We start from the raw sequence: 26,355 nt of genomic DNA on the forward strand, positions 1-26,355 counted from the left end.
GGGAAATGGCCTTGTGAAGACCCACCTTGAAAGGCTATATTTCCTCCCACTTGGTTCTCTAGACTGCATGATTTGGGATCCTCTTTTAGTTTCATTTGTTTAAAGCTCAATGGATTTTATTATACTTATAGTTGTACACATAGCATCACAACCCAGTTATGCTTATTCCTGTCAAATCAGCAAATCGGTCTCACCTTTGTAACTTGGCCCATGTTCTTTGCCTCTAATACTTAGTTTCATCTAATAATTTCCACTTTTCATTCAAAGCGCCTCTTGACTCTCCTATCGTCTGTGAAAACTTTTGCTGTGATTCAAATCCTTCCTTTCTGAAAACTTTATAGGACTTTTGGGGTTTATTATAGAAAAAGTAAAGTTAGGAAGAATTGCTGTTTCCCTCAGCATACAAACCTAATCCTAAAGATTGAGAGTTTAATTGGATAATGTCAAGGTGTGTGGTCCTTCTTTGATCTCTCTCATAGAAGACAGGACTGGCCCTTCATTGCATCCTTCTGAGCAGCACTCGATGATAGACCAACTTCAGAAGTCTTTTGGTATCTAACATGTGGTTCCAGAGATGGTGATGGCAATTAATATTTATGGAGTGCTGATTATTTTCCCTACAACTCAGCGCATTGCTGGAACTCAGTACATGTGTTCAACTCCTCACCTTCTGAACTTTCTTGGAGAGGGAAGGAGAACAGCCCAGAGAAAGGTCATAGTCCCTGAGCCCCAGGAAAGCCAGCAGGACCTAGAACCACGGAATGCTGTTCATTTTTGTGCACTCAGTCTGAAACCTGCAGTATTCAAGGTTTTCAGGCAAGCTGGATTGCATCTTATGTAACTCTCTTTTGTTTATACATATAAAAGAGTCTTGCATCAAATTCGTATTACATTTCCACTTAGGGGAAATGGTTGGCAGAGGAGAAAACAAATGATTGCGACATGTTATCAAGAAAGAGGGCTAGTGAAGAGGAGGGAGATAAATAAATGATTTTGCTGTTAATCATTCACTGGGCCAATAGAGAGTCTCTGCCCGCTCATTTCTAGTTGGCCATCCCTGAAAAGCCAACCACATGGCTGGAATTTAGCCTTTACTAGCCAACTTCATGGTATTCTGGTAAACTCTTATCTGGGAAGGAACTAAGGCTATTACAGATCAAAGTAGTTTTCTTCCTTAAGAAACTACCCAAGGCACCACAAGAGAGTCGTCTTCTTCTTCAGCTACCTACAGGTCAGTGTATTATTTAGGGTACCTGCAGGGAAGGCTGGTGGTTTAGCCCTTTAAGGAATGCAAAATTAGAAGGAAAATACAGACATAAACTTGGAATGTTTTCAACAGAAGACTTTTCAGGGGTACTGCGTTAAGGGGAAACGTGACTTGCAAAGTGCTTTTAACTGCTACTGAGCCTCAATTTTCTATTATAAATGGGGAAATAACAATGCCAAGGAGCGAAGCAGAAAAAAAAGTAGGAAGTTACTCTTGTTATTGCATGTATTGTCTTGGTTTGTTAGTCCTTTACCATCTCTCTCTGGGGAGGTGGGCGTGAGGAGCTGAGGCAGGAGGTAAGAGAGACATCCCAAAGGGAGTCCTAGAAGACCTGGTTTTCAGAGTCAACTTTCTGAAAATTGGAGCAATTTCCTTTTTGGAGATTTTATTAATCATTCTGCATCTCCACCCTCAATAGCAAAGACCTTTAAATTTGGTAATAAGGAGGATATTGTTTAGCCTCCAGTTAGTTTTTGAAGCTAGAAGATTTCTTTGTCCTTACTTCCTTTCCTTCTCTCACTTTTTGAATTGGTGATGTTGATTCATCTTCCTTCTTGACATTCTCTTCTCTTTTGTTGTAGGACATAGTACAAGGCTTTGCATTTCAATTCTTCAACCACTCTTCCCTTTTCTGACTCCTGTTCTGTCTCTAAATGTGGTAGTAAAAGAGAATACAAAGTCAAGTGCTCAAGAGGGGAAGATGCATCAAAGAAGGTTTGTATTGAGTGTAGAGACACATTTGAATATAATGTGGACACAGAAGGAAGGAACTGATGGAGAAAGACATTCTAGGAAGAAAGAGGAAAGTTCTTTCTGGTGTCTGAAAGTGATGTGATTGGAAGTGCAGGTATGTAAGCCACCTGAGACTGGAGAAAAATATTATCCTTTCCAGAGGTATCTGAATTTTAAAAAAGGGAGTTATTGATTAGATTGATTGATTGATTGTCTTTTCTAGGGCTGTACCCGAGGCATATGGAGATTCCTAGGCTAGGGGTCTAAATCGGAGCTGTAGCCACTGGCCTACGCCAGAGCCATGGCAACACCAGATCCGGGCCGCCTCTGTGACCTACACCACAGCTCACGGCAATGCCAGATCCTTAGCTCACTGAGAGAGGCCAGGGATCGAACCTGAAACCTCATGCTTCCTAGTCAGATTCGTTAACCACTGAGCCACGATGGGAACTCCTAAAAAGGGAGTTTAAGCAAAATAAATACATTAACTTAATAGGTTAATCTCTAATGGGAGGAGAAATCTGGAGGCTGAGGATTTTCCCAGAGGCTCTCAAATTGCACTGCTTTGGCAAGTGCTAGTGGTATTTTTCACAAGAGAACCTCCATGTTGACTATAGTTCTTGAGTTCGTTTCATTTCTACAGGAATTCAAAAGGGGATGGATGTCATTGAAATATGAGGGCATTTGCAAGGGAAATCTCAGCTTTTCAGTGAGCAATGACAGAATTCTAGATGTTGTAGGGAATAAAAAATGATATAAGTTTAATATCATTTTAAGGATAAGAAACTGAGGTCCGAGGAGCCGATATAGCTTCTCCAAAATCACAGAAATAGACTGGTATGGCTGGGACTTGAATTCAGGTCTCCTCAACTCAGAAGTCTTAGCCTCCATCTCCATTCTCCGCGGTCTCCTGAGTCCTGCGCAGGTTCAGATGAGGGACCCCAGTGAGTCATGACGATAAACTGTAAATGGCCCACCGAGCCGATGCACATCCTGAGTATAGTAAGAGAAGTCAAATTACTGAATCATCTCTTCAAAATTTACCAAGCACTTCAAAATTTACAATGCATTATTTCATTTGGTCCTCAGTAGGTATGCAGGTCATTCTCACTCTGAAGATAAACCTAAATTGAGTTTCATATTTTACATTTACTGAATAACAATTGTATGCAGTTAATAATAGGTTAGAAACTGGAAAGTTAAATAAACACCTTCTGTTTTCTTCAAGGAACATTCAGTCTATTTCGGGAGGCAAAAGAGAATCGATAGTGACAATACATTGCGGGGTTAAAATTAAGGTAACAGTAAAGTACTGGGGGAGCATAGCAGTGACTGATATTTCTTTTTTTTTTTTTTTTTTTTTTTTTTTTGGTCTTTTTTTGTCTTTTGTTGTTGTTGTTGCTATTTCTTGGGCCGCTCCCGTGGCATATGGAGGTTCCCAGGCTAGGGGTTGAATCGGAGCTGTAGCCACCAGCCTACGCCAGAGCCACAGCAACGCGGGATCCAAGCCGCGTCTGCAACCTACACCATAGCTCACGGCAACGCCGGATCGTTAACCCACTGAGAAGGGCAGGGACCGAACCCGCAACCTCATGGTTCCTAGTCGGATTCGTTAACCACTGCGCCACGATGGGAACTCCCAGTGACTGATATTTCTTGGAGGGACTGGGCAATTCTTGACCAAGGAGCTAGATGACTAACCAGGGGAGTGAGAGCATTCATGCACAAAAGCCGTCATATGCCTATTTTTGCAGATGCTTGGAAAGTTCTAGGATGTGTTTTGGGAAAGGAAAGCACTTTGATGTGGTTGAAGTACATTGTTTAAGTGAGCAGAAGTAGTGGGAGAGTTGGGAGAGTTATGGGGACCTAAAGAATTGGGGGCCATGGGAGTTTTTAAGTAAATGGCTTTTTAGGACTAAAAGAGCATCCATGAGAAGGCTGGATTACTGTTGCTTGGAAGCTTTTGCAGTGACAAGGGTGGAGCGGAGAGAACTATGAAACCAAACCTGGACTGTGGAAGTGGAGTAAAAGAGAGAATGACAAATTCTAGTGTTGCTATGGCCCATGTGACAAGACTTGGTGACTCTGAATATGGAAATGTGCCCAGAGAAAGGAGGCTAGGATGACTCAGGTTCCTAGTCTGAGTGACTGTTACCTTGGCTGAGACGGAACACAAAGCTCAAGCACTGTTGGGAGGAAGAGAGTGCATTTAGAATATTGGATTCAAGGTGACTGGGAGATACAAATGAAGCAGTGGTAAATACTGATTTGTACCTTGGAATTTATTATAGCAAATTTTTTTAAAAAAGGTTTTTGCTTTAATAAGAAATCTAAGTGATTACCAGGGGTTGGGGTTTGGGAAAAATAAGGAGAGACTGGAAAAGATTTTCAGCTGTAATATGAAACTGTAAGAGGAAACTTCAGCTTTCAGCTATAAGATGAAGAAGGTTTGAGGATTTTAACTATAGTTGATAAAACCGCCTTGCATAGTCGAAATTTTGCTGAGAGTAGAACTTAAATGTTATTTCCAGAAAAAAAAGATACACTGCTATGTGGAATCTTAAAAGACAAACTCACAGAAAAAGAGATTAGACTTGTGGTTATCAGAGGTGGTAGGTGGGGCAGGATGGGGGATGGACAAGGAGAGGAAGGGAGGAATGTGGTCAAAAGGTACAAACTTCCAGGTATGAGCTACATAAGAGCTGGGGTGAAACATACAATATCATAACTACGCCAACACTGCTGCATGATGCATAGGAAAGGTGTTGGGAATTAATCCTGAGTTCTTATTACAAGGAAAAAATTTTTTCCTTTTTATTTCTTTTCTTCTTTTAAAAAACTGGATCTACATGAGAAGATAGATATTAGCCGGACCTATTACGGTAATCATTTCACAATATGTGCAAATCAAACCATTGTGTTGTACACCTTAAACTTATGAAATGATGGAGTTCTCAACATGGCACAGTGGAAATGAATTCAGCTAGGAACCATGAAGTTGCTGGTTCGATCTCTGGTCTCCCTCAGTGGGTTAAGGATCCAGGATCCGGCGTTGCTGTGAGCTGCAGTGTAGGTCACAGATGCAGCTCGGATCTGATGTTGCTGTGGCTATGGCATAGTCCAGTGGCTGTAACTCTGATTACACCCCTAGTCTGGGAACCTCCATATGCTGTGGGTGCAGCCCTAAAAAAAAAACCAAAAAAAAACACAAAACTTATGAAATGATGTATGTCAATTATTTTTCAATAAAACTGGGGAACAATAAATTTGTGAGGTGATGGATGTGTTCATTAGATGGGGGAGTAGGGGGAAATTCTTTTGTAATGTGTACCTTTGTCAAATCACCAATCATGGTGGTTGTACACTTACAATTTAGTCACTTATACCTCCATAAGGATAAATTAAAAAAAGAAATCCAACAGTCAACACTTTTAATTTGCCTTCAGGATTGCAAGGAAAGAGGAAAGTGTAATAATTTCCTTTTGGATTTTCTAAGAAAATGTTTATAACTTTCAAAAGCAGAAATGTTAATTTAAATATTATCCAAGACAAAAAATAATTTGCTAAGATAACCAGTCAGGATGGTAGACTTTTCCAGGATTAAAGGTAATGTTCAAGCGGCAGAGAACCAATCTCCTTTGTTAGACGTAACATTTTGCAAGTCAAACTTATGATGCAGATTTCTGCTGTTCAGTCGCTGCAGGGGAAGAGAGAATAGTTCCTCCTTACTTTGCTGAGATTTCTTTCATTGACTTTTAGAAAGGTCCACAGTCATAAAGCTCGGCACTGGAAATTTACTAGTTAGCAGCACGACTAAAAGAGGCAGGCCTGAATGGTTCAACATTTACATGTGGGAAATAATAGGGCAGAATAAGATTTTTTTATTAGCAATGGAGTTTATGGAGCATGTAAATTTCGGCACCTCCAGGAGACAGTTGGAACCACAAGTCTGTGAGTGATTCACCGAGGAAGATCAGAGTCATGGGCTGGTTGCCTTCCTTCCAGGAAGACAGTTTAGGGGAGGGAAGAAGACGCTCAGGACAGGCCCCCGTGGGCACCAGCATCACTGCTCTGGGTGTGGCACTGGGTCTCACTATTACCAACGGCCATGGTGAAGACCTGACCAAGGGCTTCTGGCCCAAGGCTAGTGTGGTTTCTTTTGCACAAAGGCTTATTAAAGTCCCCCGGAGTTGCAGTCATTTGTCATTACAATTTTATTTTATTTATTTATTTATTTTTATCTTTTTAGGGTCGAACCCATGGCATATGGAAGTTCCCAGGCTAGGGGTTGAATAGGAACTGTAGCTGCTGGCCTATGTCACAGCCACAGACACTCCAGATCTGAGCCTTGTCTGTGACCTACACCACAGCTCATGGCAACACTGGATCCTTAACGCACTGAGCAAGGCCAGGGCTCGAACCTGTGTCCTCATGGATGCTAGTCAGATTTGTTTCCTCTGAGCCATGATGGGAACTCTGTCATTACAATTTTATATCATTATTGTGATGATGTTTTGGTGCTAGGAGTTCTGGTTCTGTCAGAATCCCATTCCAACACCAACTCTGTCACTCTCTTCTCTAATATTTTTTATGAATATTTACTATGTGCTGTCCATGCCTGAACCAAGGCCCCTCTCAGCAATTCTGGGAGGCATGTAGTTGTTTTTATTTTATAAAAGAGGACATTGAAGCTTAGAGGAGCTTAGAGGGCTAAGTATCTTGCCCCCGGGCTGTTCCTGTGTGGTGGAATCAAGATCGAACCCACATGGCTGGGTCTGACTCCAGCCCATACCCTGGACCACATACTGTCCTCCTGTGTCCCCAGCACTACATCTGTGGCCTTGGTGCAAGGCTGCGTGATATAAATCCCTCACCACAAGGTGGGGTCTGTTTGTATGGCTGCCTTTTAGCTCCGGTCATAACCTGCATTTTTTGTTCGTTCCTTGCCTCCTTAGTGTCCTATGGTGTATGGTTGACAATCTGCTGACTTTAGATTAAGGATGGGAAACAACCTTGAGTAAAATTCCTGGGGTCTGTTCTCATCAAGATAGCAGGTGTGCCTTGCTTTAAATTCAGGTGAAATCTGCCCTTGACAAAACAAACACTCTAAGAATAGATATGGACATGGAACAGATTACTTTTCTTTAAAACATATTTTAGCACGAGGTGCTTTTGTTTTTCTTTTTCCTTGTCTTTTTAGGAAGCAGCATATGGAAGCAGCAGCATGTGGACATTCCCAAACTAGGGGTTGATTTGAAGTCACCTATGCCACAGCCACAGCAGCGCCAGATCCAAGCTGTACCTTCGACCTGCACCACAGCCTGTGGCAACGCCGGATACCTAACCCACTGGGTGAGACCAGGGATCAAACCAGCATCCTTATGGACACTGTTCAGGTTCTTAACTGACTGGCTACAACGGGAACTCCTAGAACGAGGTGCTTTTGAATGTAAATCCAACAAACACTTGTTGAGCACTTGAACGTGAGGCACAGTGATAGGTCGAATGTTGGGCAGAGATAACTAAAAACCACCTTCTGACTTCAAGGATCTTATGGTCCAGTGGTGAAAACAGACTTCAGGTGTCAGTTAAGCCAAGTCAGAATCAGTGTTACAAAGCCTCAGTGGTAACTGGAACATGGAGACTGGCCTGGAAGATAGGAGAGGCATCAGAGATGGGACTGCTAGCATGAGTAACAACAGCATTTTAAGTATTTTTGTTCAATTTCCTGAAGCTAAGGTTTTAATCTCATGGCTGTATTTTTATCATAACAAGTCTTTTTCTGTTTATATTCAATGTATGTATTTTCTTGTGAAAATCCTAACAACTGTAGCAATTCCTATGGGAACTTTTCACTTTATGCTCTAGCTTCTTGACTTTTTTATAGTCAAATTCTGTTTTGCCAGTGTATCGGTATTTTAAAATCTCTTCAGTTTCACTGAAATTTAATAAACATGAGACAGCTACTGACATCAAAAATGAAGGAAGGGAGTTCCCGTTATGGCTCAGTGGAAACAAATCTGACTAGTATCTATGAGGATGTGGTTTCAATCCTTGGCCTCGCTCAGTGTGTTGGGGATCCAGTGTTGCTGTGAGCTGTGGTGTAAGTCGCAGACGTGGCTTGGATCTGGCATTGCTGTGGCTGTTGTGTAGGCCGGCAGCTGCAGCTCCAATTCGACCCCTACCTAGCCTGGGAACTTCCATATGCCTCGGGTGTGGCCCTGAAAAAGACAAAAGAAAAAAAAAAAAAGCAAAAAATGAAACTGATTCTTATGTTTTTTATACTTTATTTTTTATTTTTAGTTTTGTCTTTTTGTCTCTTTAGGGCTGCACGCAAGGCATATGGAGTTTCCCAGGCTAGGGGTGGAATTGGAGTTGTAGCTGCCAGCCTACGCCACAGACGTAGCGTAGGATCTGAGCCGTGTCTGCGATCTACACCACAGCTCATGGCAATGCTGGATCCTTAACCCACTGAGCAAGGGCAGGGACCAAACCTGAGTCCTCATGGATGCTAGTCGGGTTCATTAACCGCTAAGCCACAATGGGAACTCTGGTTTTTATGCTTTATAACAGTTTTTATTGGGTGGGGAAATTGATTGTATTTTGTAAATTTTGCAGATGGTTTAGTACACTTGTTTACATTATATGGGATTGCCTTCCCTCCAACTGTCTCCAGTCTCATCTGATGGCTGGGGCAGAAGGAGGAAAGTCTAGACATCAGAAGGTCAGTGTTAGGAAAAGAGAAAAGGGGAAATAAGAAAGAAAGGGGCTCAGAACGCTGATTGTGGTTTCTCCTGACCTCTTTAGATCACCCTAGCTCATTCATCATAAATTCCACAAACATATTTTTAGTCATCAAGACAATTGATAAACTGTCCAACAGGTTAAACTTACTTTTTAGCAGAATTGTCTGGTGGCCATGTACCAAGCTCCTGAGATACCATGTGCACAGGCTAGAGTTGCCTACAACTGGCAGCAGGTAGAAGGATGAGCATCAGAACTGAGTTTTGGAAAGATAAGGTTAGATGAATCCTTACTCAATGAAGAAATCAGGGCCCACTACATAGTGTGAAGGACCACTGTGAACTTTCTTACCCCTGAATGTGAAACAAAAACATCTTTGAGGGCAATAATTGAGGGGTCTCCCTTTATCTAAATGGCTAAGCAATTCGTATGAATTACGGACACAGGGAGTGCAGAATCATGTGGCTCTAACAGAAATATCAGAATAAAAGATGCAATTCAGTATTTCATTGGGAGTTAACTTCCATATATTCTTTTGAGGATAAAGACCGTTTCTGAGGTAAATTTAAGATATACTGTTTTTGCCAATGGGAACAGGAGTGTGGTGATGAGAAAAATGTCCCTCATGATTTGGCTTTAAACAAGTCTCAAAATAGTCTGATTAAATCATGAAAATACATTTGTCTCATATATTTTTCTTTCTCTTTAAATGTCTTTATATATCTGCATATGTCTGTCTATCTATCTATCTATCTATCTATCTATCTATCTATCTATCTATATTTCTATCTATATTTCTATCTATTTATCTATCTGTAAAACCATTTTTTTTTCCAAAACTGCAAATTGCTTGATGGTTTATTGCCTCCATTGACAGCTGTTATGAGAAACTCCCAATGTTATACACAGCGATCCTAGTGATCCCGCTCCTTTTCTCTGTCTCATTATTTTCTAGCCTTTTTGTTTCGTTTTGTTTAACATCTGTTGCCTCTTCTCTAACCCCTCTGCCTTTTTTTGGCCACAGCATCTCTGTGGCTCACCTGGCCAATGCAGTAGTCTTCTTAACCAACCTCCCTGTGTCCTCTTCTCGTCCAGGTCAATCTATTATGTATACATCCACCATAGTGATCTTAAAGCCGAATAATGGGTCACTCTAAGGACACATTAAAAACAACCAAAACATAACGAATCCGTCTAGGAACCATGAGGTTGCGGGTTTGATCCCTGGCCTCACTCAGTGGGTTACGAATCCAGCGTTGCCGTGAGCTCTGGTGTAGTTTGCAGACGTGGCTCGGATCTTGCATTGCTGTGGCTCTGGTGCAGGCTAGTGGCTACAGCTCTGATTAGACCCCTTGCCTGGGAACCTCCATATGCTGCGGGAGCAGCCCTAGAAAAGGCAAAAAGACAAAAAAAAAAAAAAAAAAAGAAAAAAGGAAAACAACCAAAACAAAAAAAACAATAGCTCTTTATTTCCCACAGGGTAGTGTCCATAAATTCCTAAACTTGGCCCTCCCATCCCATTCAGACCTACCTATAAGCTGCCCCACTACTGAACAACCGTCTCCCCATCACCAGCACTTTACTTTCCAGCCAAATTGAAGTATTGTCTTCTGCTCCCCAATTTTCCTGCATCCATTTTATAAGGTTTACGGCCTATCTAATTCAGATTCAGCCCCCTCCCATCTCCTCACTTGGAATTACTCTCTCTTACGAGTGAAGTGTTTCTGCAGAAGCTAACACTCACTGCTTTGTGTTCTAACATTTGTGTGCCTGTCTTTTCTTCCACTCTAGGCTGTAATTTCTCAAAGACATGGATCCCATAGCATTTATCCTAGTGCTCTATGGCAATTAGGAATTCGATGACTGTTTATTAAACTGAGTTCTTTCAACAGAAAAGTGTCAGTGAAGCATCAGGTCATGGACTTCCCAAGAGCTCTAATTACGATCTTTCATGGAAAGGGGACAATGGCATCCTGGCCCTTCTCTAGGCGGTGGAGAGTCTCTGATCCTATTCTGTTCCAAGTGACCTTAGCTGCTGCTCTGTTGGCTACTGTTCTTGGTGAGTAATAGGAAGACAAGTTCCGATTGTCAATATTTAACATCATCCACTCATGCACTTTCAAGACTAACAAAGATACTTAAGCTTTTAGAAGAAGTCCTGCTTCAGCAGCAAAGTGTTTATTTGACCAGAAATTTGGAATTTATTTGGAATTATGTGGAATGCAGGGGGAAATTTGCTTTACCTAGAAAAGCGTAGTTCTTTTTTTTTTTTTTTTTTTTTTTTTTTTTTTGTCTTTAGGGCCGCACCAGCAGCATATGGAGATTCCCAGACCAGGGGTCCAAGTGGAGCTACAGCTGCTGGCCTACACCACAGCCACAGCAATGCCAGATCTGAGCTGCGTCTGTGACCTACACCACAGCTCATAGCAACGTTGGATCCTTTACCCACTGATCAAGGCCAAGGATCAAAACTGCGTCCTGCTAGTCAGATTTGTTTCCACTGAGCCATGACTGGAACTCCAGAAAAGTGGTAGTTTTGCAGATACTTCCCCCTAGAATTTCTTTTCCAGGAATTTCCAAAACAGTCTGTCCCCAATCATGAAATGAAACAAATCTGTATTATCTCTCTGAACAATCTTTAATGTCCAAGGGTTTATCTGGAATGGACAGGGGAAGTGTATCGTTCTACTTTGGCTCCTGAAGGTATACTGGCCCTATATTTCATTCTGGCAAGCAAAGCAGGGTTAACATTTTTATGCTTCCAAGGCCCCATATTTCTTCCTTCAAATCCCTCAAAATCCAAAGGGTGCCAAAAAGTACAAATTAGAAATGTTTTTCTTGGGGTTCTCGTCGTGGCGCAGCAGAAACGAATCTGACTAGGAACCATAAGGTAACCTAGTTGGAACATAAGGTTGCAGGTTCGATCCCTGGCCTCACTCAGTGGGTTAAGGATCTGGCGGTGCTGTGAGCTGTGGTGTAGGTTGCAGACACAGCTTGGATCTGATGTTACTGTGGCTGTGGCATGGGCGGAACCTCCATATACTGCGGGTGCAGCCCTAAAAAAGACAAAAAGACAAAAAAAAAAAAAAAAAAAAGAGAGAGATTATTCTTATCCTTCTCCCCAGTTTCTGTTTCCTGAGACAATTGATGTGACATGATGTGACATGATATATTTCTGTTGAGGAAAATTGTAGGGCTTCTGGATTTGCAAGGATACATCTGAGTCAGCAGAATTGGGGAATCTGATAGGCATATGGAATCATGTCTGCTATTCTTTTAAGATAAATTGTTTCATTTAGAGAAGGGGTGAAAAGTTTACGCCTTTTATCATTATCCTTGTCATTAATCAACAAACGTGTTACTAATTACTCACTGGATTCATTAAACAATGTGGATAATAGGAGTTAACGATTTTTTCTTGGTTAGAGGAGAAAAGAATGGTTTCTGTCCTAAAATGATGTTACTGAAATGTTAATATTCTGTGTCTCAGGCTGTAACTTTTGGTGCTGTTGTCATTTTGGTGTTCAGGCAAATGTGGTCCTCCACCTTATTTACAATTTGCTTCTCCAATAAGTGAGTTGAATGAGACAGAGTTTGAAACTGGAACTACTCTGAAATACAACTGCCGCCCTGGATACCGTAAAATTACTGCAAAAAATCATGTTCTTACCTGTGAATCAAGAGGCACATGGAACTACATTGAATTCTGTGTCAGTAAGTATGAACATTTATTTTTCTTCTTTGTTTTTTTTCCTTCCTTGCAAATGTATCTCAGGAACTAATCTTAGTGAATGCAAATGAATATCTTTGGTCACTAAGGAACAATCCAGTTTGTCAGATACTGATTTCAGCGTACACATGTGCCCCACATTTTTGAAGAACGTAAGCGAAAACAACAACAACAACAACCAAAAAAACCAAAAAAAAAAAAAAATGATAAACACAAAAACAATTAGGAGCAGTCTAGCAGCATAGAAAAATAAGTCTATCCTTTACAATATATTCAGTGAATACTTTTTTCCAGAAGTGAATGAGAAGTTCAATTTAAACACATTGAAAACTAGATTCACTCTAAAAAATTATAAAAAGTTACGTTATTAGAAAATGGTAATGTCGTTTGAAAAGAAACCTCACCCAAAATATCTGCTATGTTTGTAAGAATATGCTGTGTTTCACTCGCAGTTGAGAATTAATTCTGTGACCTTTTTCCGGTAGGAAGGGTATATACATAATGATCCATACCTTTTGTGGGGGCGTTCCTTTTGTGACCAAGGACATGCATTTTTGAGTGGCTCACGTTCAAGGTACACGTTGGTAAATCCTGGGCCATAGACTCCAATTACCACAGTGATTAATCAGCCCTCTTTTCCAATACCATATGTATGAGTACATGGTATCACTAATCATCATTTTAATTTTCTCTCAGAGAAACAATGCGGAAATCCGGGAGAATTACTTAATGGGCAAGTGAAAGTTAAGACAGATTACTCTTTAGGATCACAAATAGAATTCAGCTGTTCAGAAGGGTGAGTATAAAGCCATCTAGAAACAATACTTCTTTTTAAAATTAATTAAAAAAAATCTCACATATTCATATCTTTCAAAAATAAAAATGATGTAAAAAATTATACACTGAGAATTCTCACTTCTGTTCTATTGCCAGCCTCCCCATTTCTTTGCATTCTTAAACAGGGAACCACTTTTATTGGCTTCTTCTGTATCTTTCTAGTATCCACTGGTACAAACACGAGCTAAGAAATAGCGCTGTTTTGTACCTTTCCAATAACAAAAGTAGTTTTGAATCTTTAGCAGTTTTTGAAGCACAGAAATATTTTTTTGTTTGTGTCTAGAGAGGTTCCTCATTACTTCCCTTTTGCAACTGCATAGGAGGTTATTGTGTTGGCGTGGTTATGGTGTAGGCCTCAGCTGCAGCTCTGATTCTGCCCCTAGCCTGGGAACTTCCTTATGCTGCAGATGTGGCCTTAAAAAAAAAAAAAAAGGAGGTAAAATGAAACCTTATTACAGTTCAAAGTATATTTCTCTTATTATGAGTAAAATTGAACATATTTTTTATATTTCAAGTGATGTTGCATTTATTTGTGAATTATTTGACACATCCTTCCCCTATTTTTTCTATTAACTCATTTACATTTTATTTATTTATTTATTTATTTATTTATTTATTTATTTATTGTCTTTTCAGGGTTGCATTTGCAGCATATGGACGTTCCCAGGCTAGGGTCAAACTGGATCTGTAGCTGCTGGCCTACACCACAGCCACAGCAATGCCAGATCTGAGCCGTGTCTGCGACCTACACCACAGCTCACGGCAACTCTGGATCCTTAACCCATTGAGTGAGGCTGGGATTTGAATCTGTGTCCCCGTGGATACTAGTCAGATTTGTTTCCCCCGAGCCACATTGGGAACTCCTGAACTTTTAATTTTTATTTTCTAAGATAGACACATACACACATTCACATGAATCTATGCATATTAAGGTTTAAACCTTGTTTCTGATAAGAGCTGCAACTTTTCCTCCAATTATATTGTCCTTTGACTTACTTGGCTATTGGTATATTTTTTGTTCTTGAGAATAAATTTTTTATGCTGTTAAATTTATCAATCTCCTTTTTAAAATGGCTTCTGGATTTTAGGTCTCAACTTAAAAGGCTTTACCAAATACAGGATTTTGAACTATTTGCCTAGATTTCTTCTATTACATTTTTTGTTTTCCTATTTTTTAATGTGTAAAGATTTGATCAATTTGTACTCAATATATGGTATACAGTATGAGGTACATATATTGGTCCATATTTTTTTCATATGGCTTTCCTGTTATCCCAACATCATTTATTAGGAAAAACAAATCTATCTTCAGTTTACTGATCTGAGAGTGCTTGTTGATATTCTATGAAATTTGCATCTGGGTCTATTTCTGGATTTTTTATTCAAAGCCATTGTTTTCCCTATATATTTATTACACATTTCACAGTCATCTACTTATTGAGGCTTTAAAACATGTTTTAATAGTCAATATGGGTAGTCCTATCTTATTGCTCTTCTTTTTCAGAATATTCTTGACACTACTTATTTATTTTTCTATATGATCTTTAAAGTTAAGAATATTTTATAATCAGTGTTGTATTAGCTTTTAATTTTAGGAGAATAGATTTTTTATTTTATTAATTTTTTTTCATTTTTAGTGTTTTATTGAAGTGTAGTTGATTTACAATGTCGTGATAATTTCTGCTGTACAACAAAGTGACTCAGTAATGCATGTACACACATCCATTCTTTTTCAGATTTCTTTTCCCACATAGATTATCAGAATATTGGATAGAGTTCTCTGTGCTATACAGCAGGTCCTGTTAGCTAATCATCCCATATACCTCTATGTGTATATACCAATCACAAACACTCAGTCCATCCCTCTCTACAGCACCTGTCCCCTTTGGTAACCATAAGTTTTTCAAAGTTTGTGAGTCTTTCTGTTCTGCAAATAAGATCATTTGTTTCCCTTTTTTTTTTTAAGATTCACACATAAGTGATATTATATGATATCTGTCTTTCACTCTCTGATTAACTTCACTTAGTATGCTAATCTCTATTCCATCCATGTTGCTACTAATGGCATTATTTTGTTATTTTTTTATGGCTGAGTAATATTCCATTGTATATATATATCACATGTTCTTAATCCATTCATCTGTCAGTGGACATTTAGGTTGCTTCCATGTCTTGGCTACTGCGAATAGAGCTGCTATAAACATGGGGGTCCATGTATTTTTTGAATTGTAGTTTTGTCCAGATATATGCCCAGGAGTAGGATTGCTGGATTATATGGTAGTTCTATATTTAGTTTTCTGAGGTACTCCCATACTGTTTTCCATAGTGGTTATACCAATTTACATTTCCACCAATAGTGTAGGAGGGTTCCCTTTTCTCCACGCCTTCTCCAGCAAGAAATGCTTAAGTCTTATTGCATTTTTTATCTTGTTAAAATTTACTATTAAATTATTATTAAAACCTTATTATTAAATAAATTTCAGGACTTCTTAGATTGCTGAAGGTAATATTTACATTAGTGTTCAGTCATATTTGAGGTTTGTTCCTTGATAATAATATAATTTGAAACTGTACTAACAATGATTTTTTTTTTTTATCAGTTACCGTAATTCATATGGGGCAGTAAGATAAACTGAAGAAAGCTTAGGATTTGTCAACAGACAGAGAAGTGGAGATCATGGAGAGGGAATTAATGGTGTACAGCAGAGGGCAAGCATCTGGAAGTCAGAAAACAGAAAGGCAGAGTACAAGAGAGTTTGGGGCCAGTAATCTAGCTGATATTCTCATCCAAAAAAACCTGCAGAACACACTCAAATGAGTCTTTTACCCTACATTGTCCTGACTGAGCTCGGGATGAACTCCATGCCTGACACATAGTCGATGTCTAGTAACAGGTTACAGAATGAAAGGACGAATGAACAAATTTACACATCTCATTGCAGTGATGAAATTTTACCGAATGAAGTGCTCAATGGGAAATGTCAAAAATATTACTTCTTCATTTTTAATATTGAGTAACAAGTCAAGTTTCCAGACCCCTTCCTTCAATTTAATTTATTGTAGGAAGAATTCCTCTAAAATCTTTGATCCTGTTTTATTCAGATATGTCTTAGTTGGTCCAACCACTAGTTACTGTGAAATCCAAGAAAAAGGAGTTGGCTGGAGTGAATATCTCCCCAGATGTATGAGTAAGTAAAGACTTTCCTTGTCTTGACTATAAACCTAAACCATGTTAGGTAATACAAACTGGGTGCATCTTGGCAGCTTCTTATACCCTCCATTAGAATTTGCATCATGAATGTTCGATTTCTAAGGATGCGTTCCTGATTGTTTCTTCCTCTTCTCTCACTCATCTCAGTTGTCAAGTGTGAGCCTCCTCCAGCTATCAGCAATGGGAAGCACAACGGTGGAGATGAAGACTTCTACACGTATGGCTCTTCTGTCACCTACAGCTGTGACTCTGACTTCTCAATGTTAGGCAAAGCCTCCATTTCTTGCTCGGTGGAAAATGAAACAATAGGTGTTTGGAGTCCAAGCCCTCCTATTTGTAAAAGTAAGTCATAATGGTAAATTTTGGTTTGAATTATTTGTTTAAAAGAAAAAGGAAGGTAAATATATTGGGGGAAATATAATTATTCAAAGACAAATTATTATTTGCAATGATGCAGTCATTTACTCAGTAAACTGATGCTTAGGCATGCTGTACCAGTATATGGTAACAAACAGCACTGATATCTCATTGGCTTTGTGAATTAAAAGTTTTTTTTTAATTAAAATGTAATTGACTCACAATATTATATTAGCTTCAGATGTACTACATAATACATAAAGATTTGATATTTTTGTGCAGTACAAAATTATCACCACAAATCTGGTTACCATTTGTCACCATTCAAAGTTATTGCAATATTATTGACCATATTCTCTATGCTATACATCCTACATCCTCAAAACATTTATTTTATAGCTGAAAGTTTGCACCTCTTAATTCCCTTTACCTATTTTGCCCATTCCCCACTTTTCTTCCTTGTGGTGATCACCAATTTGTTCTCTGTATCTATGAGTCTATTTCTGTTCTGTTTGTTTTGATTTTTAGATTCCACTTATAATTAAAATCATATATAAGTCTTTCTCTGCCTGACTTATTTCACTTAGCATAATATCCTCTAGCTCCATACATGTTATCACAAATGACAAGATCTTACTCTTTTTTTTTTTTCATGGAATATGGTTGTTCTATTTTTAATTTTGGGGGAATCTCCATACTGTTTTCCACAGTGGCTGTACCAAGGGTGCACCGGTATTTTTTTTTTTTTCTCCACATCCTTGCCAACAGTTTTTATTTCTTGTTTTTTTGATAATAGCCATTCTGACACATGTGAGGTGATATCTCATTGTGGTTTTGATTTGCACTTCCCTGGCAAATCAAATTGAGCACCTTCTAATATGCCTGTTAGCTACCCATATGTCTTCTTTGAAAAAAAAATCTATCTAGGTCCTCTGTACATTTTTTAATTGTTTTTTTTTCTGGTATTGATTTGGCTGAGTTCTTTATAAATTTTGGATATTAACCCTTTCTTATATATATCAATTTCAAATATCTTCTCCCATTCAGTATGTTGCCTTTTTGTTTTGCTCATGGTTTCCTTCAGCTCTCTCTTTGGTTTGATGCAGTCCCTTTTTTTTTTTTTTCTGCTTTTGTTGTCCATGCCTGAGGAGACAAATCCACTCCCCCAACAAAAAATATGGCTAAGGCTGATGTCAAAGAAGTTACTTATGTTTTCTTCTAGCAGTTTTATAGTTTCAGGTCTTGCACTTAAATATTTAATCCATTTTGAGTTCATTTTTGTAAGTGGTATAAGAAAGTGGTTTAGTTTCATTCTTTTGCATGTAGCTGTCCAATTTTCCCAGCATCATTTATTGAAGAGTCTATCTTTTCCCCATTGTATACTATTGCTTCCTCTATCCTAGAATAATTGACAATATAGGGGTTTGTTTCTGGGATCTCTATTCTGTCCATTAATCTCTGTGTCTGTTTTTGTGCCAGTGCCATACTGTTTTGATTACTAAAGTTTTGTAGTATAGCTTGAAATCAGGGAACATGATAACTCTTGCTTTTTTCTTTTTTCTCAAAATTGCTTTGACTATTTGAGGTCTTTTGTGCTCCAATATAAATTTTGTCTCATTCTATGAAAAATACCATAGGTGTTTTGATAGGGGTTACATTAAATCTCTAGATTGCTTTGGGCCATATGGACATTTTAGCAATATCAATTCTTCCAGTCCATGAGCATATTATATGTTTCCATTTTTTGGTATCATCAATTTCTTATATCAATGACTTGTAGTTTTTAGAGTGCAAGTATATCGTCTCCTTGGTTAAATTTATTCCTAAATATCTTATCCTTTTCGATGCAGTTGTAAATGGGATTATTTTCTTAATTTCTCTTTTTGATAGTCTGCTATTAGTGTATAGAAATTTACTGGGTTTCTATATATTAATGTTGTATCCTGCAAATTTATTGAACTCATTTATTAATTATAACAGTTTTTTTTTTGGTGGAATCCTTATAGTTTTCTATCTATAGTATCATATCTCCTGCAAATAATGACAGTTTTACTTCTTCCCTTCCAATGTGGATTCCTTCTACTTCTTTTTCTTGTATGATTGCTCTGGTTAGCACTTCCATTATTTTGGTGAATAAAAGTGGTGAGAAGGGATATCCTTATCTTATTCTTGATCTTGGAGGAGAAACTTTCAGCTTTTCACCATTGAGCATGATATTATATATATATATATATATATATATATAGCCTTTATGTTGAGGTATGTTTATCCTATACCCACTTTATTGAGAGGTTTTTTTTTTTTTTTTAACATAAATGGATGTTGAATTTTGTCAAGTGCTCTTTCTAGGTCTATTGAGATGATGATATGATTTTTACCCTTTGTTTTGTTAACATGGTGTATCATGTTGATTTATTTGTGGATATTGAGCCATTATTGCATCCCTGAATAAATTCTACTGGATCAAGGTGTGTGATCCTTTCAGTATATTGTTGAATTTGATTTGCTGATATTTTGTTGAGGATTTTTGCATCAGTGTTCATCAGGAATATTGACCTGTATTGTTTTCTTGAAGTGTTTTGTTTCAAGTAGAATGAATTTGGAAGTATTCCTTCCTTTTCAACTTCTTGGAGTAGTTTAAGAATAGGTATTGTTTCTTCTTTAAATGTTTGGTAGAACACACATCTGTTTATTGGGAGTATTTTTTAAATTACTGATTCAGTTTCCTACTGGTAATTAGACTGCATTTTCTTTGTCTTCTTGATTTAGTCTTGGAAGATTATATGATTTTAGGAATTTATCCATTCATTCTAGGCTTCCAATTTGCTGGCATATAATTGTTCACAGTAGTCTCTTATGATTGTATTTCTGTGATGTCAGTTGTAACCTCTTCATTTCTGCTTTTATTTATTTGGGTCCTCTCTCTTCTTTTCCTAAGGAACCTGGTTAAAAATTAATCAATTTTGTTTATCATTTCAAAGAACTAGCTCTTGGTTTCATTGATTTTTTTTCCTATTGTTTTGTAGTTTCAATTTAATTAATTTATTTATTTATTTTTCATTTGGAACATATTCCTCTCTCTCTTCTTGTTTGACTTTTCATGTATGTGTCCATGAAGCAGACCTGGAAATATTGGTTAGCAATTTTCATGTCAACCACATATGCCTACAAAGCAAGCAAAACCTACTAAACACCCTAAGTTCAACAGAATAAAGCAATCAGTAACTGAGCTAGAAGAAATATTATAGTATTGCTATTTTGCTAATCTAAGGCATCTTTCTTTGCCACTAAGAACCTACACAGTGTCACTTACCACAGGACACAATCAAATCAGGGGATAAAGGAGCATGAAACTGCACACAGTTAAAAATGCCTGAGGAGCTCTCAGGAGTTCAGAAAGAGGGTGGAAGGGAGACTTTTAAAGACTTTAACCAGGGGAGTAAATGTGCTGCATTTTAGAAAGAAAACTCTGGCTGCAGAATGGATAATGATTTGCAGTGGGACAAAACTTAACCCATACTCGTCTGTTCCAGCTATTCAGCTAAGTAGTGAAGCTGGCTTCAGCTGTAGTCGTGACAATGGGCCTGCAGAGAAACTGAGGAATCATAGAGGAATTAAAGTGGCAGGACTGACAGGACTTGATGACTGACTGCTGTGTGTGCAGTAGTGGAGGGGGAAGTTTGTACTTTGCTTGTGATCTGTGATCCCTGGCTGCTTCTGCATCATAACCATCATATTGGTTATTGGTCACTGCCCAACCACCCCATCAAAATCATCCAGGAAAGTAGGCCATTATAAGGGGAGGATTTAAGGACTTCAAGATAGGGTTTTGTTTTGTTTTGTTTTTTTCCTGGATTACACATGGCTAGTTTTTCTTGGGAAAGTGAGAAAGTTACTCACAAGCATCTTACAATAGATTCAGCATGGTGGGATGTCATGCTACCGAGGCTTTTAAAAAAGGAATAAAAAGTATATAACCCATATGTCTTTTCTTATGAGTCTTTAGAAATCAATTGTCTTCAGCCAGTGGTTAAAAATGGAAAAATAACCTCCGGATTTGGACCCATCTATGCTTATAAAGAGTCTATTTTATTTGGATGCGATAAAGGTTTTCGCCTTAAAGGCAGCAATTTAATCCATTGTGAAGCTGATAGCAACTGGAGTCCTCCTCCTCCCATTTGTGAACTGCGTAAGTACGGACCATGAAGGAGTTTCAATGTTTGGCATCTAAAAATATCCAGAAATGTTGATGGGAGCATTCTTATATGCCTAAGCCCACTTGAATCACTGTAAAAATTTAAATGTAGATGAATCCCTCTATTTTTTTTCCTTGTTGGAGAAAAGAATGATTACAGTACACTGTGCAAGGTCACATAACATCACAAAAGTCTGCCACATGCAGTTGTGAAGGTTGTGCACATTCCAACCCTAAAGAGAGATCATTGCATTGCAGACATTGTGGATTAGTATATTTACTTCAACCATTTATTGCAGTTGATAGAAAATTGTTTTGCTCTAACAAAAATCATTATGTTATGATTACTGTTTTGAAAGATGAATAGCAAAGTGTCCTGAGGGAAAAAACCACTTTTTTCTAACTTGCACAAAAGTATGGATTATGATTCTGATACTCCGAAAATATAAACTCATGTGGATCGCTAAAACTTATCTTAATAGTAGCAATGATAACTAGTTTAGGTACAGTCAATGAATTCTCTCCATAATTGTACACACTATTATTACCACCCTCATTTTACAAGTAAGAAATCCATTCACAGAGGGGTTTTTTTTGTTTGTTTGTTTGTTTTTGTTTTCTTTTTTGGCCACCCCACAGCATATGGAGTTTCTGAGCCAGGGATCAGATCTGAGCTGCAGTTGTGATCTATGCCACAGCTGTAGCAACACCAGATCCTTTAACCCACTGTGCTGGGCTGGGGATCCTATACCTGCATCCTGGCGCTGCAGATGCCATGGATCCCATTGTTCCAGAGCGGGAACTCCCACAGGGTTACTTAAAATATCAAGAATAGGCATATCCATAGGGAAAGAAGGTATTTTAGTGGTTTCCAGGGCCTGGGAGGAGGTGAGAGTAGGGGATGACTTCTCACAAGAACAGAGTTTCCTTTTGGGTTGATAAGAATATCCTATAATTGGATAGTTGTGATGGTTGCACAACTCTGTGAACGTACTAAAAAACCACTGGATTGTGTATTTTCAAAGGATGAATTTTTTGTTCTATGACTTGTATCTTAATAAAACTGTTAAAAACTCCCTTACTCTCTATGCCATCTTAAATGTTTGATGATAAAGTGTAATAAACCTTCAGCTTGGCAGATGTTTGAATTGTATTCCCACATTGTATGAACCAGGAGCATCAGGAAAGCATGACAGCAAGACACAAGCTTCAGGCTCAAAAGTCGCTAGATGCTTGGTTTGTCCTTGCCAAACCCTTAAATGATAAAGTTCCTGGTATCATCGGGATATGTGTTTATTTTCTCCTATCAGTGAAGAAACGAAGTAGTTAGATTTGTTTGTCTGCCATGGTTCTCCAGCCATATTTATCTAGCAAGCTCAATGTTAAATTCAGAGACTAATCTTTCTGAAAAAAAATTAAAAGGAAGAAGAATAAACATTTTTTTTTTTTGTCTTTTTGTCTTTTTGCCATTTCTTGGGCTGCTCCCGTGGCATATGGAGGTTCCCAGGCTAGGGGTCTAATCGGAGCTGTAGCTGCCAGCCTATGCCAGAGCCACAGCAACGCAGAATCTGAGCCTCGTCTGCGAACTGCACCACAGCTCACGGCAACGCCTGATCCTTAATCCACTGAGCAAGGGCAGGGATTGAACCTGCAACCTTGTGGTTCCTAGTCAGATTCGTTAACCACTGCGCCATGACGGGAACTCCAGAATAAACATTTTGAAAAGCTGGCACAACACACAGAAACCAGCTGTTCATGGCTTTAGTAAGAAACTCTGGAGATTTGGTCACGTGTCCATGTGTGTGTTCTGGTGTGGCTGATTCCTCAGCCCTGGTGGGCTGATTTCTGGCTGAATGAACACAGAACATCCTTTGATAGGACAGGCTCATTGATCAGTGTCTTTTTCCTTTGTTCTTCATTTATGAGCAGATGGTTGTGCTGGCTTGCCAAACATCCCCCATGCCACCTGGAGAAGATATAGCTACTCCCTGCCTACAGAAGAAGTGTATGGTGTTGACACTGTGATGAGTTACTACTGCCTTTCTGGCTATAGACCCAAGACAAGTGGGTCTCTGACTGTGACTTGTCAGGAAGATTTCAAGTGGTCTTCATACATAGAATGTGTGGGTGAGTTTCTACTTAAACATTTTTTGGGGGGGTTCCCGTTGCGGCTCAGTGCTTAGTGAACCCGACTAGCATCCATGAGGACATGGGTTTGATCCTTGGCCTTGTTTAGTGAGTTAAGGATCCCACGTTGCTGTGGCTATGGTGTAGGCCGGCGGCTGCAGTTCTGATTGGACCCCTCGCTTGGGAACCTCCAGGTGTGGCCCTAAAAGACAAAAAGACCAAAACATAAATAAATAAAAAATTTTTTTGGAATGTTAAACATCCAGCATGTGCCAGGGTTTTCAAACTTATATGAAAATAATTGTTTTCCTCAAGATAATTAACATCTAATTCTAAATCTTTAATTGATAGTGAACCATTATTGTCAGAAGGGTTCGCAAAGCTCTTGGAGTTTGAGGAGCTAAGAAATTATCATCTTATCCTGGTTCAGAATCAAATGAGACGCAGATATATAGGTCAACAGTATGCAGATTAAGTATTATCTACATTACTAGTAAAAGCAGAATGGAAAATACCTTTACCTATTGCCAGAGTCAGACCTGCATCACAGCCCTTTCCTTCCTAAGGAAGACTTCGGGGTACTTGGTAGAAGGAAGGTCTGTGAAATAGTCATGAACTCAACCAGCTGCAAGGTGACTTGTGTCTCATATCTCTTGAACCATGAGATGGTAAGACCTTCCTCTAGAAGACAGACTCTGACCCCTGACCCAGAATTCTTGCCTCAATATGATAGAAAGGAGATTTTTTTCCAGTCTCACTTGAGAGACTAAGTGAGGGGCTGAGAGACACGTGCAAGCAATTTTATGGGCCTCAGTGAAATTATCGACATAGATTTTTCTACACATCTGTCAGAATCTTGCCATTTTTTTTTTTTTTTTTTGGCTTTTGTTGTTGTTGTTGTTGCTATTTCTTGGGCCGCTCCCGTGGCATATGGAGGTTCCCAGGCTAGGGGTTGAATCGGAGCTGTAGCCACCAGCCTACGCCAGAGCCACAGCAACGCAGGATCCCAGCCGCGTCTGCAACCTACACCACAGCTCACGGCAACGCCGGATCGTTAACCCACTGAGCAAGGGCAGGGACCGAACCCGCAACCTCATGGTTCCTAGTCGGATTTATTAACCACTGCGCCACGACGGGAACTCCCCATTTTTTTTTTTTTTTCTTTTTTGGCTGCCCCAAGGCACCACCTATGCCTCAGCCGTGGCAATGTGGCATCCTTAACCCACTGTGCCAGGCCTGTGTCCCAGTCCTCCAGAGACACTGCTGATCCTGTGGTGCCACAGTGGAAACTCCATAATCTTGCCATTTTAGAAGTGAAGATACTGAAGTCCAGAATATAAAGAACTTTATTCTGTGGACTGAAATTGAAAAATATGTGAAATGCACAAATAATAAATAAAAAATGGTAGTTTAGATTTACCTATTGAAAGGTTATTCATTTCATATTAGGACTTAAAGTTTAATTGCAGCCGTTCAGACTTATTTTGGGGAAATAGAATGAAAGGTTTTAACAATATGACTGACCTAAAAATATATTAACAAAAATTATTGCCACCACTTAAATAACAAAATATTGTTTAGTGTAACCTTTGAGAATCCTCTTTAATGAATAAAAAACAATGACATGTAATTAATACACTAATTTTTCTATGTAAATGGATGTTTATACATGTTTAAAAACCTACTTGTAAATTATATTTATTTTGCCTACTAAGGTCTTATTAATTTAGTTATTTAATAAAGAATCTTTTTTAACTATTTAAAAAAAGTAAAATAGTATTTATTCAAGTTATCATAAAATCTGACTAAATATGAATTTAGACTTGTGACTTAAATATTTAAAAATGTTTTCTACAATATAAAGCTACAATTTGCAATCCATATGAGAGCTGGGTATTTTTATCATAATTCATAAGCAATGAGTGCTGAGAATATTTGAATGAGTGTGAAAGACCCCATTGTAGTGCTGGTTAAGATCCTGATATGGGAGTTCCTGTTGTGGCTCAGTGATTAACGAATCTGACTAGGAACCATGAGGTTGCAGGTTCGATCCCTGGCCTTGCTCAGTGGGTTAAGGATTCAGTGTTGCCGTGAGCTGTGGCATAGGTTGCAGATGCGGCTCAAATCCAGTGTTGCTGTGGCTGTGGCGTAGGCCGGCGGCTAGAGCTCGATTGGACCCCTAGCCTGGGAACCTCCATATGCCACGGGAAACGGCCCAAGAAATGGCAAAAAAACAAAAAAATAAAAATAAATAAATAAAAAATAAAAAAGATCCTGATATGGAGAAGAGTATTTTATTCTGTTTTGATGTTTTTTCTTCTCTTACATCAAATAATATCTAGTTTTATCTAAAAGTATTTCTACTAATGAATAAAAAATTATATTCCTATATCACTTACTGCATTAAAAATGAAAGCACGTGAATAGCTATTTCTCTTAAATTTGGTTGAAAATGAAAGAAAGAAAAATTCTGGCCCCAAGCAATAATTTAAATTTATTTCTGTGTATTAGCTGTCAGGTTCCCCAAACTCTCTATCTTTTGGGAACATTCTTCCTCCTGTGCTTGAGGAAGTGTAAGTTATTTGAGAATTTAATAATGATGCAACCCTAAAGGAAGCCATATGAATGTTACTTGTCATTGTTCTTAAATAATTTTGAAAATTTACATTTTCATACAGGTTTAGTCCAGCTTCTTATTTTGGAGGTTCTTAATGAAAATATTTAGTTGATTGGAAATGACTGAGTTGGAGAACTTTAGCAAATCAGAGCCAGGGAAAGCAGACTAAAAGTGTCGCAGTTTTCCCAATCTCTCTTCAGTGGTGAGATCGTCTAAAGGCAGAAATTAGACTTTTAACCATAGGCATCTCCTCATGGTGATGTTGCTAATCATTAGCCTTCTTTTATATTTTTTAGAGGTATGTTGCCCAGTACCAGACGTGGATCATATCAGCATCACCTACAGGAAGAAAAATCAGTCTGCCAATCACTGTACCTATTACTCTGGAGATAAGATTTCATATACATGTAATAACAATGAGAAAGTTAGATATGTATCTTCATGCTCAGAACAAGGCACATGGAGGCCCAGAATGCCAGTATGTGATAGAGGTAAGAGCTTACAGACGCACATTATTTTAGAAGTTTTTTTCATGTCA

At 38.6% G+C, this 26,355-nt stretch overlaps 1 protein-coding gene across 6 annotated transcripts in view; it reads left to right on the forward strand.

Annotated features, from left to right (window-relative positions):
• C4BPA (complement component 4 binding protein alpha) overlaps window positions 1–26,355 on the forward strand; it is a 48,211-nt gene that overhangs the window by 3,909 nt on the left and 17,947 nt on the right. The window contains exons 1-10 of one of the 6 annotated variants that reach the window (XM_021063324.1): window positions 1,039–1,231; window positions 1,849–1,981; window positions 10,636–10,802; window positions 12,272–12,457; window positions 13,170–13,269; window positions 16,413–16,498; window positions 16,669–16,863; window positions 20,885–21,067; window positions 23,003–23,200; window positions 26,114–26,308. In XM_021063324.1, the coding sequence (XP_020918983.1) occupies window positions 1,968–1,981; window positions 10,636–10,802; window positions 12,272–12,457; window positions 13,170–13,269; window positions 16,413–16,498; window positions 16,669–16,863; window positions 20,885–21,067; window positions 23,003–23,200; window positions 26,114–26,308 (1,324 nt within the window). In that variant the 5' untranslated portion in view covers window positions 1,039–1,231; window positions 1,849–1,967. Of the gene's footprint in view, window positions 1–1,038; window positions 1,232–1,848; window positions 1,982–4,111; window positions 4,256–10,635; window positions 10,803–12,271; window positions 12,458–13,169; window positions 13,270–16,412; window positions 16,499–16,668; window positions 16,864–20,884; window positions 21,068–23,002; window positions 23,201–26,113; window positions 26,309–26,355 lie in introns of those variants that run through there. The other 5 variants (XM_005667550.3, XM_021063325.1, XM_005667551.3 and 2 more) reach the window with 5 other exon arrangements.

Source organism: Sus scrofa, chromosome 9 (genome assembly GCF_000003025.6).
Source record: "Sus scrofa isolate TJ Tabasco breed Duroc chromosome 9, Sscrofa11.1, whole genome shotgun sequence".
Lineage (NCBI taxonomy): Eukaryota > Metazoa > Chordata > Mammalia > Artiodactyla > Suidae > Sus > Sus scrofa.